A 20,255-nucleotide genomic window follows, 5' to 3' on the forward strand; every position below is an offset into this window, starting at 1 on the left:
TGCAACATATATTTACATTGAGTTGCAGAACATCCTCCAAGGTAAACTTTTTATCCCAAGAAATGGATTGCCCAATAATATACTGTATAGCTTCCCAATGCCTTGGTTGAAGACATGGACTTCTTAAAAACACAATCACAGATAGGCCTTCTTTAAAATCCATTAGTGACTGCTTCACACCTATTATAATATTATTTTCCGGTAAACCTTGGAAAATATAAAATGTTTGCAATATATCAGACTTATTTCAGTTTGCGTAAGCAGATATATATACTTAATAGTAATGTTGTAACACAAAATATTTTTCTAATTATTTTTCTTTAGCATCCTACTAACTGTGCTCCATTATCATATTAATTTGTTCCATTGGCATCATTTATAAGAACATACTAAAAATACAATAATGAAACATATCTATAGTTTTTTGATTTAATTTTATTCAAATGGTCATGGCTTTTTGAATAATTTGGACATCAATATCCTCATGTTCTATGATTTAAAGAAGTCCAAACCCCTCTTTATCCCCCACAAAGGAGAAGAACCAGGAATATTCTTTAAGTTTAAAAGCTATTATGAATGCACCACAAATTCAACGTATTTGCATCTCATAACTTGATTTTGTAGAATAAGAAAACAGTGGTGAAAATCAGTGCAGACCTATTAAAATAACTGGAATTATTCTAATTTACACCAGTTGAGGATCTAGCCCATAATTTCTAAATATTTTGTTTCCCTCAAGACATTGATGAATGGCTACAAGCCTCAACTAGTGATTTTAGTATTTTTACCTTTTTCTAGAATCTGTATTGTCTGCATAAATCTGTTAACATCCTTTTGTATTAAATCTACATCAAGGTTCTCAAAAAGCGTATGTTTCCACCTAAAAGAACGCTTTCCCCATTCCTCTAGTGAGTCCCACAAGAGTTTTCGTAAAGCTAATTCACTTTCAACTTCAGAGAGCTCTTTATTCACTCTCTGAGAACTTGAATCTCCAACTTGACTCTTCTGTGACATCCTTTCCAATGACACTGATCTCATGTCAGCAATGGAACTGTCAAAGAGATCCTGGTAATTTGCATAACTTCTGGATTTGTTACAAATAACTGCAGCTTCTTCCACAAGACTTTTGATCATCTCTTTAGCTGTCTTAGGCAATGTTTTGCTAAGGAGGAGAACTGGATTTCTCACCTATGTGACATAAAAATGTGTTAAAATGTGTTCTAAGAATGACAAAGTACAGAGCCTACTATTAGTAACCAATTAATTACAGTACTCATATAAAACTTTTAAAATATGTTCAAAGTCAAATACCTGAAAAAACATTGAATTCTTTATGAATTTCTACCTTTTACCACATCATTTTGTTAGTTTGTTCTGCTGCATGCACATGCAATCTATCAAAAATCTACACTTACCAGAGGAAGAAAGTGGTATATGTAAGTCTTAAATTTATTTTTATTATTGTGACATTAAACCAGAAAGGATTAAGCAACTAGCAGGTTAATTGACCCAAATTCAACATTTAGAGACATAAGTAGAAAATGATTGTGGTTTTGTGTATTTACATACATATTGTTAGAGGCTGACAATATAAGCAAACATTTTCTGTCTATGGCGGTATTCTGTTAATCCAAAGATCAAAAGGACGTGTTAACATTTAGATGAACTGTGAATGTAGTAATATCACTGTCTTAATTTCTCTTTGAACTATGTAGTAAACTATCTGTAAATGGCGGGAGGGGAGATGGGCAGTTTTTGTTAATCCATATAGTTAATTACTGGTGATGCTTAAGAAATAGAAGGTCTACTTCAAAGTTACGATAATTGTCTATTGTTCACCCAAGGACAGCATGCTGTCAAGAGGCTGCTAGACAACTATAAAAAGAACTCTAGAGCCCTGATCCTGTCATCTCAGATCTGCATAAGCTTCATCAGGGGAAGTTTGAATCACAAGATTGAGGTCTCCAGACCCTTCTGGATCACCCTGATATTGAACACTGGACTGTAACCTATGGACTAATTCTGAAAGAACTCTTTGCAACTCTAAAGCTCACCATCCCTACTATGAAACTGGCCAAAGAACTCTACTCTATCTGTATGCATAATGATCTTTTAACCAATACTCTCTCTACTTTTCAAATATATTTTAGTTTAGTTAATAAGAATTAGCTGTAAATGTGTATTTGGGTAAGATCTAATATATTCATTAATCTGGTGGGTAGTATGTCCGATCCTTTGGGATTGGTATAACTTTTTACATGATCAAGATTTTCAGGAATCCTCATCATATTTGACTTCGCTGTCTGGGTGGGAGCCCAAAGCTGTGTTGCTTTAAGGGAACTATGTTTTGGTTTCTGGGTAACCAGTAAGGTATTGTAGAAGCGGTTCCGTTGCTGGCTTGGTGATTTTAAGTATTAGAATACCCACCAGTTTTGGGGATTGTATGCCCCATTTTTTGCAGTTTGCCCTAATTGAGCAATCTCAGCGTGGCCCCCCCCCCCAGGCACCACTATTAATGACTTTTTTGTACAGTAGTATTGCACTAGCTGTGTTTAGCCCAGGGGCAACTCAATTAGTATGTTATGTTCAGACAGTAAACATTTGAATAAATTTGGTTCAAATTTTGAATTAACATTTCTTGTGTGCACATCCATATCACTTTAAGTGCATGAACGGTGTGCATCTACATATTGAATATTTATTAACTTGTTTATTTTTCAGGAGATGTTTCCATTTTCCAAAAATGGAGTTGGTGACAATAATTGAAAACATTAGTTATATCTCTATATTTCCAGAATGTTTTGACCTCAATTCAGTAAAGCACTTAAGTATGTGCTTAACTTTAAGCATGTTTTAAGTCCAACCTGATTCAGCAAAGCACTTAAGCACGTGTTAAAGCTCCATTAAAGGCCCATTAACATCCACTTATGCCTTGATGCCTATAAAACATTTGACTATTCTTGGGCAGCTAGTGTGCTGTGACCACTGTTTAACATGCTCATAAAGGATAGGATTAAAATTCAAAGTGATTTGGACAAACTGGAGAAACGGTCTGCAGTAAATAGGATGAAATTCAATAAGGACAAATGCAAAGTACTCCACTTAGGAAGGAACAATCAGTTGCACACATACAAAATGGGAAATGACTGCCTAGGCAGTAGTACTGCAGAAAGGGATCTAGGGGTCATAGTGGATCACCAGCTAAATATGAATCAACACTGTAATACTGTTGCAAAAAAAGCAAACATCATATTAGGATGTATTAGCAGGAGTATTGTAAGCAAGACACGAGAAGTAATTCTTCCACTCTACTCCATACTGATTAGGCCTCTACTGGAGCATTGTGTCCAGTTCTGGGCATCACATTTCAGGAAAGATGTGGACAAACTGGAGAAAGTCCAGAGAACAACACAAATGATTAAAAGTCTAGAAAACATGACCTATGAGGGAAGATTGGAAAAATTGGGTTTGTTTAGTATAGAGAAGAGAAGACTGAGAGGGGACATGATAACAATTTTAAAGTACATAAAAGGTTGTTACAAAGAGGAGGGAGAAAAATTATTGTTCTTAACCGCTGAGAATAGGACAAGAAGCAATGGTCTTAAATTGCAGCAAGGGCGGTTTAGGTTGGACATTAGGAAAAACTTCCTAATTGTCAGAGTGGTTAAGCACTCGAATAAATTGTCTAAGGAGGTTGTGGAATCTCCATCATTGGGGATTTTTAAGAGTAGGTTTGACAAACACCTGTCAGGGATGGTCTAGATAATACTTAGTCCAGCCTTGAGTGCAGGGAACTGGACTAGATGACCTCTCGAGATCCCTTCCAGTTCCATGATTCTAACTCATTGTCACCTTGCACTTCCACTAACTGTCCATCTCGTCTGTCTTAAATACAGACTGTACACATTCTTTTGGCCAAGAACAGTCTTTTTGTTTGTACATCACTTAACACAACAGGGACTGGTCTCTGGGTGGTACTGCAATACAAATAAATATACAAACATAGTAAATGGGACTTAAGCATATGCATAAGTGCTTTATTGAATTGGGGAATTTATGAATATTACATAATTAATCCTAATACCTCGGTCTGCTACAAAAGTATAATTACCCACACATTACACATGGGGAAAATGAGATATATAACATTAAGCAATTTGCCCAAGGCCACAATATGAGCCAGAGTGACAGTTAGGATCAGAATGCTTGAGTTCCTGGTTCTTAAACTCATTTTCAATCCATTAGACCAGACTGCCTCTAAAGATGAAAATATGCTGTTTTAACAGACCAGTAACTTACTTTGTTCTTGAAGTTCCTAAGTTCAGACTGTAGGTTGCCAAAATAGCCATCCAAATCTGCACTGAATTTTATAATATTGTCGTTTTTTCCTTTTTCACAAATAAGGATACTTGATTTGAGATCATGCAGACTGCGAGTAAGGGTCTGATATAAGGCAAACTGTTCAACTGGAATAAAGAAGTCATAGGCTCTTGCAATAGAATACAATTGGGAAAGTGTGTTATACTGAGTCTCTAGCATTGGCAACTCTGAGGAAATCTGGCTCAGAAAAGTCAAGTGCTCAATAAATTCTTCCACTGTTCTGAGATCTTTGTCCAGCTTTCTAAGTGCTGAATGGATAACCTAAAATAAATGAAAAATCAATCATTATATTGTTCACACACACACACACACACACACACACATTTCAAATTATTTATATGGTTATATTTTTCTCTGTTTTATCATCAAAATAATCGGAGAGGAGTCTGGAACAATGCAGTTAAGAAAACAAAATGAAGTGAGAGAGAGCTGGAGATAAATGGCTGGATATTAATTTACACTAAGGCTATGTCTAAGGGTGTGATGCCTAGCTTGTGTAAACATACTCCCATTAGCTCTCATCTGAGCTAGCACACTCAAAATGGTGGCGTACAGATGGTAGCACAGAAAGCAGCAGCATGGGCTAGCTGCCTCAGTACAAACCTGCCTGAACCCCCGTGGGTATGTACTTGGGGCAGCAAACCCGGGCCACTGCTGCCACAGCCCATACTACTGCAGATACACTATTTTGAGTGTGCTAGTGCCAATGAGAGCTAACATGAGCATGTGTACACACGCTGGGAATCCTGGGCCTAGCTCATATTGCAGATGTAGCCTAAGACTCCTTCACACCTTTTCAGTGTAAAGTGACATACTTTAAGGCTGGACCCTTCTTTTTATAAAATGCTGCCACTAAAAAGAACATTTACTTACACTACAGGTAACTAGTTATTTGAGATGTGTTGTACCCATGTATTCCACGTGTGGTATGCACAGGCCCCATGTACATAAGACCAGAGTTTTTTGAGCAGTAGTGTCCTTTGGGGGCTGTGGCTTATGCCCTATGTATTCTCCAATGCGCCATAGCCAATGGCTTAAAGTGCAGGGCATCCATAACCACTCCCCAGTTCCATCACTAACACAGTCTCCCAATTACCAAGAACTCTACAATAGTGGGGAAAGAGGGTTGGGTGTGGCACAGATGTACAGAAAGCATATCAAAGAACCGGTTACTACTACTTATAGGCTAAGTAACTGTTCTTTCCTCTTCGAGTGAACGTCCACAAGTATTCCACTTCTATTGACTCACAATAATAACTTGTGTCCTGAGGTGGTTGCTCAGAATCCGGGATGACGACTACAGGAAAGCTCTGTCACAGTGGGCATCAGGTCTGGGACCTTCTACCAAGGAGCTATGCTGAGTGGAGGTGTGAACTGAACTCCAGATATGAGCTTTGCAATCTCTGAAATTGCGACATGTCAAAGAGATGCAGCAGAGGCAGCCTGGGCTCTGATGGAATGAGCCCTAACTTGTTCAGGTGGCTCTAAACGGACCAGCTCATAGCATTAACATAGTTCAAGACCTATTTTGACATTCTGAGTGGACATAGGTCGTCCCTTCATTCTATCAGCAAATGCTAGAGACAGTCAAGATTCCCTGAATAGCTACATTCTCTCTCTAAATAGAGAGATACTTGAAAATGTCGAAGGTATTAAGTTTGGCATCCCACTGAGTAGTGTGAGGCTTGGGGAAGAAGATAGGTAGGTGAATCATCTGATTAAGATGCAAATCAGAAACCACATTAGGTAAGAAGCTTGAGTAAAGTCTCAGTCACTTTGTCTTTGTGAAGTACTATGCAGGGAGGTCCCACCATAAGGGTCTGAATATCCCCTATTCGTCTGGTCAAGGTAATGCTACTAAAAAGGCAGTCTTCATAGACAGGTAGTACAAAAAGGAAGTTAACTCACCTTCTGCAGTAACTATGGTTCTTCGAGATGTGTGTCCCTATGGGTGCTCCACTGTAGGTGTGCTTGCATCGCTGCACTTCTGATCGGAGAACTTTGGTAGCAGTGTCCATGAGGCCAGCACATGCACCCTCCCTCACTCATGGTCTGCCTCGAGGTTACCTAGCAGCACGGGGGCGAACCCCCCTCACTTCCTTCTCTACTGCAGAGCCCATTAGGGAGAACTCCAAAGTAGAGGGGAGGAGGGCGGGTTGTGGAGCAGCCATAGGGACACACATCTCCAAGTACCATCATTACTGCACAAGGTAACTTCTTCTTTAAGAACCCTATGGGTTCTTCGCTGTAGGTGACTTCACAGCAGTATCCCTCATGGAGGGTTGGGACTTTGAAGTGGAGTCTGTTACTACAGAGAGTGCTGAGGAGCTGAAGATGGCATCAGAACCTGAATCTCCAGTAATCGCATAACGTTCTGCGAAAGTGTGGGCAGAGGCCCAAGTCACTGCTCTGCAGATTGCTGAGATAGGGACATCTTTAAGGAATGCAACCGAGGTAGAAACTGACCTTGTGGAGTGCGTATGAACTCCATATGGAGGCAGTAGGTTGGGTCCTTCATAACCAATATTAAGGCAACGGACGACCCATTTGGATAGTCTTTGAGTCGATATCACAGAGTCCTTGGATCTGTCTGTGAACCAAAGAAAGAGCTTAGCAGATTTCCTAAAGTCCTTAATTCTGTCCAAGTAGAATGCTAGTGCTCTTCTAACATCTAGCACACGCAGAATCATCTCCCTGTTGTCATGATGTGGTTTTGGGGATAAACAGGGAGTTAGGTCTGTTGATTCATATGGAAAGTGGAGGCAACTTTAGGGAGAAACTTCAGATGCAACCTCAGAGTTACTTTGTCTTTAAAAGAAACCATGCATGGTGGGTATGCCATTAGGGTCATTATTTCTCCTATGCACCCAGCTGAAAGAAAGAAGTGAGGTGAGGTGATGGCCATTAGAAATGGCATCTTCATGGACACATGTAAGAGAGAGCAAGTTTCCATGGGTTCAAAGGGAAGTCTAAGTTAAGGTCCCAGGTTGGAGTGGGTGGTCTCACATTTGGGAGAGATTCCCAGTTCCCTTAAGGAATCTACATATCAGTGGATGAGCGAACACCAACTATCCATCTAACGGTGAAAAGCAGTTATGACTACAAGATGTACCTTAATGGAGCTGAGTGAGAGTTTTTACCTCTTGAGGTCTAAAATGTAGTCTAAAATCAGAGAGAGAGAAAACAAGGTTGGGTCTGTGTGCTTAGAATGACACCAAATTTGGAATAGTTTCCATTTTTGTAGGTAAGTCCATCAAGTGGTCGGCTTTTGGCTGTGCAGCAACACATCTTTCACCTCGTCAGAGCATTCTACCTCTAAAACTTGGAACCAAGAAGGAACCAAGCCTGTACATGGAAGACCTGCAGGTTGGGATGAAGAATCAGCCTCTTACTTTGAGACAGCAGGTGGGAAATGGGCCTAAGAGGAACCTGAGGATATATTGCCATCTGTGTCAGGTAAGGGAACCAGACTTGCCTTGGCCAGGAGGGGGCAATCAGAATAACTCATTTTGTCTCGCTCAATTTTCAACAGAACCTTCGACAGACGAGGAAATGGGAGAAAGGCATACAAGAGGTCCCTGTCTCATGCAAGGATGCGGGCATCTCCAGGTGAATGTTTCCCCACGTCGGGACTAGAGCAGTAACAAGCACATTTCTTGTTCTGGTAAGTAGTGGAGAGCTCTGTAGTTGGGGTTCCGCAAAGGCAAATATGTCTTGAAGCACCTCTGAGTTCAGTTCCCATTCATGGTCATGATAAGAGTTCCGAATAAGATTGTTGGCTGTCATGTTCTGTATCCTTAGCAGACAGATAGCTGACATGAGCACATTGTGAAAGATGCACCAATTCCAAAGTTTGAGTGCTTCCATGCAGACGGAGGGAGATCTGGTGCTCACTAGTGATTTATGTAAAACCTACAGGTCATATTGTCCATCATGACCTTAGTGTGGGTGTTCTTGATGAAAGGCAGAAAGTGTGCACATAGGTTCCTGATGGCCCTTAGCTCCAAAAGATTGCTGTGGAGGGTTGCTTCTGTGGAAGACCAATTGCCTTGAACTTCGCAGTCATGTAGGCGAGTTCCCCAGCCTATTAGTGAGTTCCCTAGCCTATTAGGGAGGCATCTATTATTAGAGTCAGTGTCAGTTACACGAAAGGAACACTTGCTTGAACATTGGCTGGGTCTGTCCAACAGTCCAAAGAGTGCTTTACTGTGGAGGGTAGTGATAGCAGTTTATTTAGTCTGTTCCTGTTTGGGGAATAGACAGAAGTGATCCACATCTGAAGATGCCTCATGAACATCCGGGTGTTTGGGGTGTTGAAGGTGCATGCTGCCATATGACCTAGCAGTTGCAGGCAGTTCCTGGTCATTGTTTGAGGGCTGGACTGAACTATCTCTATGAGATTCATAAGGGTGATGAGTCTGTGTAGTGGGAGGAACGCTCTTGTTTGTACTGCTTCGAGGCCGGCATCAAACTCCAGTCACTGTACCAGGGTCAGTGTTGATTTCTGTGAGCTGAGGTGTAGACCCAGTTGCACAAATGTGTGCACGGTCATCTGGGTGGCTTGTACGGCATTCTGAAATGAGGGATCCCTGAGGAAGCAGTTGCCTAGGTATGGATAGATCACAATGCCGAATGTTCGCAGGCACACCGCTACGATGGAGAGAACCTTGCAGGATATCCTGTGCGCAGATGAGAAGCCAAATGGGAGCACGCTGTACTGATAATGGTCCTGCCCGAAGAGAAACCGTAAGAATCTCCTGTGTGACAGTGGTATCAGGATGTGGAAATAGGCATCTTGTAGGTCGTGGACCAAAAACTAATCTCCTTGCTCTAGAGCTGGAATAATGGCTGCTAGAATGACCATCTAGAACTTTTGCACCTTCACATGTGTGTTTAATACCCTTAGATCTAGAATGGGCTTCCACCCTCCTTTTGCCTTGGGAATCAGGAAATAATGTGAGTAAAATCCCTTGCCTAGGAGTTGCGCTGGGACTGGTTCTATGGCCCCTAGGCATAAGAGATGATCTGCTTCCTGGTGAAGCAGGTTCTCATCAGAAGCGTCCCTGAAGAGGGGCAGGGAAGGAGTGGGGGGGATGGGGGAGGGATGTGAATTGAATGGTGTAACCCTTCAAAATAATCTCCAAGACCCACCCATCAGAGGTGATCTTCACCCAACTGCTGCAAAAGAGGGCAAGGCGACTTCCGAAGGGGCATGACAGAGTAGATGGCAACTCATGTTGCAAGTTATAGTTGTTCAGACCCTCAACCAACCCATCAAAAAAAAGTGTTTAGAAGAGGCAGTCTGAGAGGTCACTCGTTGAGGTATTGACTGCTTCTGAACCCTGGGCCTCTTACATTGTGGCTCATAATAGTGCTGAGACTGTGGGTATTGAGGAAGTCATGACCTGTGCTGTGGCTGAGCACTACATTTTCCCTTCTGTACCTTCCACTCCCGCATAGTAAATTCTTAGGGAGCGTGATGTGGCCTAGAAATCCTTCAAGGTATGGAGAGAAGAGTCTGCCTTCTCTGCGAAGAGCTCGAGCCCTTCAAACAGGAGATCTTCCATCATCATCTGCAGCTCTTTGGGCAACCCAGAAAGGCGCTGCCAAGAAGCCTGCCTCATTACCACTACCGTGGAGATTGAGCACACCGCTGTATCAGCTGCGTCCAGTGCTGTCGGTAACGTCATTCTGGCTACTAACTGACCCTGTCTGACAATGGCCTGAAACAACTCCTTTTGTGTCTCCGGTAAATGTTCCAGAAATGTACTGAGTTTCCTATAATTAATAAAATCATATTTGGCCATCACAGCTTGGTATTTCACAACTCTAAATTACAATGTTGCAGACCAATATGCCTACCCTCCAAAGAGATCTAGTCTTTTCCAATCCTGTTTGTATGAGGTCAACCTGCCATGATGTTGCTTGCCTCGTGCATTAACCGCATCTACTATGATGGAGTTGGGTTGCGGATGTTGAAATAGGAAGTCTACCTCTTTGGGAGGGATGTAGTATTTTTGGTCAGCTCTCTTAAAATCATCACCTGATTGGGGGGAGGTTTTACAGCCTCATCTGGTGGAAATGGGGACAAGTTTGCTGGGAGGAGTTTGCTGAGGGAGACTTCCCTTTCAAGCCCTTCTTCCTCTTGTGCAAAAGCTTCTTCCTCCCCTGGCTCAGGGGCTCTGGACAATGAGGCTGTAGAAAACTGTCTGGTGGACTCTCTCTGAGAGATACTGGATGGCCATGATATGTAAGTCACCCAAGGATCCCAATACCGCCACTGGGGGGAAGGATATTAGGTAGTGGGGTTGCCCCAGTGGGCCCATACCATGATCATGGGTTGGCTCGATGGAATTGAGGAGTGCCCTCATATTGTGACAGCAGGCCACAATGAGAGACCAGGAAAATGACATCCTCTTTGTCACTGGGTAAGAGTGGCGCTGACCAGGCTATTAGTGACATGGCCTGATGTAGAGGGCGATTCCAGGTGCCAGGATGTGCTCGATACCAGGGCCCCAGTACCGACTAATGGGGATTGTGGTTATTTCCCAACCATCAGGTCTCTAGGGTACCAGAACTCTTGTGGTACCGTGGGCTCGTTATCTGAGTGTCTGTGGTACATTACTGGTACTGATGGCTGAGAAGGTGCAGAGCATTCCCTAGATGGGAGCTTTGTCACATCCGGTACCAAAGGTTTACTAGGTACAGCTCTTTTAGAGATGGTACAGAAACTGTTTTTGTCCTTAGGGGGTGCTACCGCTGCCTCAGAACCTGACTCCTGGTGCCTCCAGGCAGTGCAGCTGAGCTCACAGCAGAAGCATCCTGATACTTCTGGGTACCGCCAGTACCAATGTGGCTGCAATGGCGAACCCCTCTGGCTGGCCAACAACTCAGTTTGGGGGCTTTGAGCCCTTTTTCTCAAGCCTTTATAGGGAGAATCTGCTGGTCTTTTCTGTGACTCTACTTCTTTGTCACTGAAGGCTTTGGGGATGATCCAGGGTCTACATGGGAGTCCCCTGGAGGCAGAAGTGTCTTCAGCTCCGGTTTTTGTGAGACCTTGGCTTTAGCTGGTGGCAGAGGGACCACTTCTGCACTGAACACAGTGACAGTGTTTTCTCCGTTACAGGAATTAACTCCTTGAAGGAGAGGCACCTCTTGAAGCCCAGCCTCTGGGAGGGAGGGCTATCACCCTCTAGCAGTGAGGAATGCAGAAGAGAGTTATTTCTCCCTCCTCCTCCTCTTTTTTTTAACTGAAAGAATTAGAGAATCTTCTAAATGCCCCTAGCAGGGAGGTGGGGAATCCCCCTAGACAGGGTGGGAAATGTAAACTAAAGTTCTTTTCTTTCTTTTTATCCCAACAGCTAAACTGAAAACTCGGTGATGAATAGTTTTTTCCTCCCAAAGAGGTCTAGATGTTTAGCATCCTTGTAAACTGATGAGGACCTTTTCTGTTGCTTACTCTTCTTACTTGCTGCTTGAGAGAGTTTGGGACAGGTTCTGAGAAGAGATAATCTGCCCCTTTAGCTGGTACATATTTTTTCTGCTCTTCCAGGTGCAGGGGCAATGGTGGCCAGAATCTGTGACACAGTCTTTGCTGGCTCTCAGACTGCCTCACTGATAAAGAGGGCAACCTTATTCGGAATCAAGCTATGATGGATGACCAATAATTTCTGAGGAGCCTCCTCCACTTCTAGTGGTATCTCGAGGGGCTTCAGCAGTCCTTTTTGACAATTTTCAGGAACTGAAAGCAAAGCTCATACCATTGCCTCGTTGGGTGAAAATGACAGGACCAATGGAGCTGAGGTGTCCCCTTGTTCCAGCTGACTGACTCCATCTGACTGTTTCTCCTGTCTAGGAAGCGGACAAGGAGCCTCCTTGGATTAAAACGGCCTTCTGTCGCCTTATGTCATGCTCACTACGTGGTCCCAGAGAGGGATGTCTTGTATACCGGTCCCAGGAAATTCAATAGGCACACTGAGGTGTTTCAGAGGGGAAGGGAGCAGGAGCCCCGCAGGGAGCATACCGTATCCTATGAGACTGATGGTCACTAACAAGGGAGTGCTGAGACCAATGTTCCCTCTAATTTTTTCCATCCATGTGTTGGAATAAATTTTGTTTTATGCACCGAGGTAATGTGTGGATGTGCACCACCAGTAGAAATAAAAAACCTAGATATAATATACATATTTTGAAAAGTTACCATAGGAATAATTACTCCAGCCGGGACAGGTTAGGCATTTTAGAACTCACTACTCAAATAATTAAATTTACGTGTAAGAGAGAAATAAAAATTATGAAATGCATAGACCAGTCAAAAAACTAAAATAACACTTTGAAAGAATAAAATTACATAATATATGTGCATTGCAGGAACTACCAAGAAGTAACCAACTGTGTTGGGAGGTGAGAGAGACACAGACACGGTGTGTGTGTGAGACACACAGAGACTGTGTGAACTGGATGCTGGAGAAGTTTCTGAGAGACACCATGTGCTGTATCTTTAAGGCACTCATTGAAAGCTCTCCTGCTCCTGAGCCCTGTCCCCCCTTCCCCTGCTCCGCAGAGATGGGGTACATGGGCGGGGGGAGGGGGAGAGACAGAGTGAGTGAGTGAGAGAGATTGTGTGTGCTGACGCCTAGGGAAGTCTCAGAGATTGCGCGCGCTCTCTTTAAGGCACTCACTCACAACGTGGAAAGCTTGTTCAGACCTCAGCAGCGCTCCTGCTCCAAGTCCTGAGCCCTGTCCCCTCTCCCCTACTCTGTGGAGATGGGGTACAGGGGTGGGGGAAGGACACCCCGATATCAGCACCCTCCCTCCCCTCCCCACTCTGCACAGCCAGCAGGATGGTCCTGGGAGTAGCTGCAGGAGCAACATGGCTGCAAAGAAGCGGGGGGTGAGGGGAAGAGGGGACCTAAACACACATTGCCAGATGTACATGGCTCTGCTAATCAAGTGTGCACAGTTTAGAGGGAACACAGACTGAGACATTCCTAGATACCCCATCTGAACTAATGTCCTTTGAACTGAGGGTGATGTATTTCCACTGGCTATGAATTCAGAGAAGGAACAGGAGACCTCTCAATGGCGATGCCATTGGTTAAAGAGAGGAATGGGTCTTACCTTGATTCGTGGATGGTACTGGGAAGGAATACTGTACCACTAATGGAACTATTTTGCTACTTGATATTACTGTAAATTCCCTGAGAAAAACAGGGATTACAATTGTTTATAGACCATTAAGTCTATACTGTGTACTGCGACCCTCCCCAGCAGTATGTTTTGGGTGCCCTAAATCACTGTGGGGCAGGAGGTGGGACTGGGGAAGAGACCTGGCTGGTGTCTCCTACCCTGCACTGGGCTCAGCTGCTAGTCCCGGCTGGGCTGGGGAGGATGGGACTTCCTCTTCCCCTGCACAGCATCTGGGGCTGGGTCAGACCCACCCACAGATTTCTCCCCTGGCTGCAGAAAGCTCTGCAAAATCCCCCTCCCCACACCCATTGCGCCTCAGCTGCAGGGGGAGGGATCCCTCTACAGGGAGCCACTCCCTCATCTGCCCAACCCCCATGCATCCAGACCCTCCAGACGAGCCTCACCTCCCCACACTCAGAAGCCCCCTGATGAACCCCACTCCCGCTGCACCTAGACCAGCCTGACAAGCCCCCCACACCTGGATCCCCATCCCACTAAGCCCCACTCCCTGAGCATCTGGAACACTCAGTGAGCCCCCCACATCCAGACCCCGCCCACCAAGCTCTATCCGCCCCCACACTGCTGAGCCCCAATCACCTTCACCTGGTCCCCTGCAACAAGCCCCTGTACATCCAAATCCCCCGCCCCCTCACCTGGCTCCCCAATTGACTCACCTGCACCCAGATTGCCCCACACAGAACCCTCTTAAACCACACCTGGATTCCCCCTACTTAAGCCCCTCCACACTTGGATCCTGCCTTGCTGAGGCTGCCTGCCCACACAGAGGGGCAACTAATCTAATCAACTAACAATATATACACTACTAGTTGAATAACTAACCACAAAGAGAAGCTAAGCTCAGACTAGCTATGGACACTAGTGCTCTGTCTCAGACCAAGGGTGGTGAGAAAGAACTATAGTGGCAGTTGGTCCTGCATAGTCCTTTTTAGCCTTGGTATGGTGATAAGTAGGACACATGCACAGACCAATGGACACTGCTAGCAAAAACTTCCATTCACAGGCACATGGAGCACATGTACAACCTAAAACGGAATGCAAATAGAGACTAGCACTCAAAGAAGTAATAAGCTACCTCCATCCATGAAGCAGATCTCTCAGGTGTCCGGGAGGGAGATCATGAACCAGTAACGGTGCTGAGGTCTGTGCCAGAGAAGGTAACTTCTTGTCAGAAAAAAGTAGCAGAATGTCAGCTTGGTCAGTTACCATTAGGTGTCTCAGTACCTCGAGCTGGGTGGGTACCACAAATAGAGGCTCAGGCAGCAAGGTCTCAGGAGGAAGTACAGTCAGTACCAGAGAGCAATAACCGCTCACACCCTACACCAGTGCCATAGGTAGATTCTTCTGGGTGTGGTCCTTTGTTACTGGGATTTTCAGAGTCAGAAACAGTACATTTGTGTGCACAAAGCTCTCATGCTGAGCTCTTTGGAGCTGACTCTTTCAGTGCCAAGCACTTCAGTCCACGATTGCTAATACCAGACTTCTCCGTGGCATCTGGAGACTGAGCACAGATGTTGTGATGACTGCTTGATGTTAAGGCATCAATGGGAACGGTTACAGGCTTTGAACTGCCTGCTGTATTGGACTTGCTCAGTGCCAGAGATGCACATCTGTGTCTCCAGAGACCATGGGATTGGTACTCTTTGAGACCTCTCTCTTCAGAAAATTGACCTGAGGACACTGAAGAGATACTGGCCAACCCCACTGGAAAAGAGAGGGACTTCCTCAAAACAAAATGAGTTCTGGAGCTCAAAGTGAACCGCTGACTTACTGGAGTGCTTTCAGAGACAGTACGGTCTGATCAGATATATTTCTCATGCTCAGGAGTCAACAAAGCCACTGTGGAGCTCTTAAGGAGGAATGTTTTCAGGTGACCCTGGATTTTTGGGTCCTTTTTAGAAAAGGAACAGCATATAGAGCACTTGTGTGGTATATGCACATCCCCCAAGCAAAAGGCTCTTACACTGTCTATTGTTGATAGAAATGGCTTCCTCACAAGAGGGACAGGTCTTGGACTCCACCGTGTCTAAGCGTCTGGTGCCAAGAGCACATGGACTTGACAATAAAGCTAAAAGCTTTTGGGTTTTTACAGTTTATATATACAGCCAATGAGCTACAAAGAATGAAACTAACTATATAAACTACAGCTAACTAACTAAGAGAATTAAGTTGCACATTGGCATGACACTGCAGATGTTCGGTCTCACAGCCACAAATGGAAAGAAGGAACTGGAGTGCAGTTTTGCCCACCCCATCCTTTATGCCTAAACTATGGGGCACCGATCTTCAAAGATATTGGCCTCATGCTGTGCACCATAAATGCAGTACATGTGGACAACCACTTGAAGAACTGGAATTGTTTTTTATAAAAATAATTTTGAAGATGACACATCCCCCAAGCATAGCTTCCTAGCGTCTGCAAAGTGTAAAGAGCACAATACATTATGAAGTCCAATATGGATCTTGCTATGCAAAACTCCTTTTCCAGGGCATGTCTTAGATTATGTGGAACGGTACTAATGAAAGGCGATTGATCAGAGGGATGGATGGATCTGACAACTAGAAAATAAAGAATCTTCTTGGAAACTGAGGAAATTTGCTATGGTAAACAGAGAAATAAAAAAATGTAGAACCTTATATGACTTTTTAGAGTAACTTTTAAAAAGAACCATAGTTTAAGGTTTCCCTTCACAAACGTAAAAATGATCATTTTAATTACATAATCTTCTAATGACATCATAGCAACTAAGCAGTATTTGATTTCATGATATTGTTGATTAATATATGTGTGGAATAATACCATACATACTATATGCTATATACCATTTTAATTTATTAACCCTAAATGTGTGTGCAATAAAAATGATCAAGTCACTTACTTCTAAGAGATGCGAGTTCCTTGTTTCAACTATTGCATACAATGATGAACGTATTATATTAAGCAGGCTTTCAAAATATGGCAGGCAGTTTGTTTGATAGTTAACACTTCTGACCTTAATCATATGAATGCGTCTTTCAATAGTCATACATATAATCTTGTTTACATCATCTGTATACTTATTTAAGATGCCTCTGAAATCATGTGATGATAATTCTCGTTGTAGTGTTAAGATTTCCATATTCATAGATTTAGCTTCATCCACCATAGCACAGTATCGCATAAAGTTTCTGCTATAAGATTCAACTTGTTCCATTGAACTACTAAGAATAGACAGTAGAGTCAAAATCTGTAGATTTAATATTGTAAGAAATAGTTACAAATTTCATTTTGACAAAAGGCTGGTCTAATTAAATTTTCTCTGTTAACAGCAATTTAGATATCTATTGACCCGTTTTGTAAATTAACAATTTTTCAAAACACTAATGGTCAAAATATATAAATTGAACTTCTTTAAAACACACAGGACCTATACCAATTCAGACTGGTATATTCACATTTAGTTTACAACTACCTCCCAAGAGTCCTTCCTAAAGACTCACTTCTAATATGATGCCCACAGAAAGTAAGTTGATAACATTTTTTCAAATATTGCCAGCGTTGGGTTTCCCAGCACATCCTATGTGTGTCTATTAGAATGTTAACTCTTCAGGGCAGGGAGTGTGTTATTTTGTGTTGTATACAGTGCCAAACACAGGGTTAGCATTCAACATATAACAGATTATTTTAAAATATACTTTTACAATCAAATGTTATGTTACTTATATACATATTTTTAACTTTGCAGCACACACTTTGTTTTGGTAGCATGGATCTGTTCCTAGAAGTAGCTCCCAATTGGGCCATGGTGGTGGATACTCTTTTCCCCACAATTGTGTACAATTTTCAGGTGACTGCATTATTTTATGTAAAGATTGAGTGATGAAGACTGACAGACGAGTATCACGACAAAATGGAATAACCTGAGCTAAAGAGAGATAATTCAAACAAATTAATTTTCTGAGACTAATCTCAGAACTCAAATTTACAATAATACATAAGCAAAGATCATAAATGGCATGCATATTCTTCACTCTCCAAATATTACACTAATATTGTACTTCCCCATATAATCTACAGCAATGATACATATTGAAGAAATCACCACACCGAACTGAATATATTGAATTAAAAATTAAGATTTCTATAGCTTGCTTATTTTCTATATATTTTATAATTTATCATTATTTCATGGCAATCTTTGTCTCATTTCACATACAAAATCTTGGAGCTCTAAAATCCTTTTTTTTCTATTAACAAATTATACTTACGTATGAATAATTCCAAGCCTCCAAAGATTAATTTGTTACTTACAAATGAGAATAATATTGATTTGGTGCACCACGTATTATGCACAGGAGGTGAAATAACAGAGCATAAGGAAAATATATTGCAGAATTTATTCATCTTCACACAACAGTGATGTAAAGTATTTTAAAAGCTATTAAGATATTCTAGTGATGGAAAATATTTCTGTCTAAATTCAAGGGGTTAAATCCTGAGGCCACTGCAGTTTTTCCAGTGTAACTGAGGCCAGGATACATTTACTATGACCCCAGTTTTAACCCCTGGAGTTAAGATTAATGTGCATACACATAAGTGCCTCCTGTGACACTGTCACTAAAAGCTAGTGTGTGCCAGTGGTAGGGACAAGTGCTATTAACATGGCAAGTATAACTGCACATATATATTTACTAATTTTTGGTGTCATGATAAATAAAAAGAAGATACACAATGGGGCCAAATTCATCATTGGTATAAGTAGCGGCAACTCTTGTGAAGTTAATAGAAGTGCTCCCACTATGCCAGGAATGAATTTGGCCTTTGGTATCTAAATATTCAATATATGCAAGTATAAATGTAATTATTATTTCAACAAACATAGAGGTAAGGGTTCCCCCACTTTTTTGAACAACAGGCATACAGGAACATATACATCCATCTATGTTTGGCATGAAGAATGCAAGATTGTTAATATATACGTAACTAAATATGCAAATCAGCCGCTACCTGCTATAGCTAAATTCAGCACTTTTCATCTTCATAGTGCTGTACAACCATATACAAACCAATCCTCAAAACACCCTTTCAGGTAGATAGTGAAACTTGGTTTAGGTGAACACTCAGATGACCACCAAAAATCGGTTGTTTAACAGAAATAGTTTTCTAATGAAAGAGGAAAAGAATTTCACAAAATTGTACACTCAAGATATTGGTTTGAGCATTGGCCTGCTAAACCCAAGGCTGTGAGTTCAATCCTTGAGGGGGCCATTTAGGGATCTGGGGCAAAAACTGGGGATTGGTCCTGCTTTGAGCAGGCAGTTGGACTAGATGACCTCCTGAGAGCCCTTCCAACTCTGATATTCTATAACCCATTCTGCTGGGCCTCATTAGCAGGAAGCCTGGCCAGTGGAAAAATCACAAAGACGTAATTTGCCCAGAAGTCCCACTCAAATGGAGCAGATGAAGCCAGTTGGTAGAGCCTAGAAAGTGGGGAGGAACGACCAAAGAGGGCAAACCTAGTAAGAAATTAAAGTTGCTCTCCCCTTGAGGAACTACTGTGGGAAGATAGTGTAAAAATTGCCACTGTTCCCGTGGACCACTCTCTTGATGCAACTGCTCCTATAGGAGCAGATGGATGCAAACTGCATCCCTACCTCATTGTATTTATAGGGTGAACCAAGCCTAATATGTTTAGGAACATGATGCCATCTGTTAAGATAAGAAGCTGCCCAATACGGGTAAAGTCTCGCATATAGATTTCATATGCTATTTTATATAAAGGGAAATTAAGACACAGACAGGTTAAGTGATTAGCCAAAGCCACACAGCTGGTTAGTGGCAAAGACAAGATTAGAACTGAGGCGCTCATAGCTTTCACTACAACATGCTATCTCAGTTCCCTAAAGAACAATACTGACATTAACTAGTCCACGATTATCCCCAGATTTTGGAGGCATGGGACGCATCCAATTTTGACCTCACCTGTGATTGGGTCAAACCGACAACAAACCCTGCCTACCAGGCAAGCAAAAACTGCTACTGGTATAAGCCAGCCAATACACAAAAACAACAACAGCATAAGGATGAAACCAATAGGAAGACCTCACTGCCATGGGCTTCTTGGTAAATTGCGATGCTGGATCCAATGTATTCAAAAGAAACTGTACTTTGAGATGTGTGTTCTTATGGGTGATGCACCTCAGAGGTCCACAGACACCTTTAATTGAAGATTTTTTGCTAGCAGTATAGACATGGTACACAAGTGCTCTAGCTGTCCTTGTGCCCTTTACTAAGGGTATACAGGGCAGTGTGGGATCAACTGCCACTCCACTTCATATGCTACTGTGGAATTCTTCAAATATTAAGGGCTCTGAAGCAGAGGGGAAAGATGGTGGGTAGTGGCCACATCTTGAAGAATTCCAATTACCATACATGGCAAGTAACCTTCCTTTCTTTGCTGAGTGACAGTCCCGAATGGGTGTTCCACTTCAGGTGACTCCCAAGCAGTAACCCTCTTATGAGGATGGGAGCTTCAGAGTCTTTTTTATTTACAGCAGATTGAAGTACAGCCAAAACAAGAGAGGCATCAACTCAAGAAGTTTGAACAAGGGCATAATAAACAATGGCAGTCTAGTAAACACTGGATAGAGCCCCACATAGCTGTTTTACAAAAATCAAGTATAAGGAC

General features: G+C 42.6%; 1 protein-coding gene across 1 annotated transcript in view; it reads right to left on the reverse strand.

Annotated features, from left to right (window-relative positions):
• The window catches only part of DNAH14 (dynein axonemal heavy chain 14), a 467,695-nt gene that overhangs the window by 349,907 nt on the left and 97,533 nt on the right, over window positions 1–20,255 (reverse strand). Inside the window, 5 exon segments of the mRNA XM_074947623.1 lie at window positions 17–207; window positions 789–982; window positions 1,013–1,188; window positions 4,300–4,641; window positions 16,467–16,814. Coding sequence (XP_074803724.1) covers window positions 17–207; window positions 789–982; window positions 1,013–1,188; window positions 4,300–4,641; window positions 16,467–16,814 — 1,251 coding nt within the window.

This window comes from Natator depressus, chromosome 3, assembly GCF_965152275.1.
Source record: "Natator depressus isolate rNatDep1 chromosome 3, rNatDep2.hap1, whole genome shotgun sequence".
Lineage (NCBI taxonomy): Eukaryota > Metazoa > Chordata > Testudines > Cheloniidae > Natator > Natator depressus.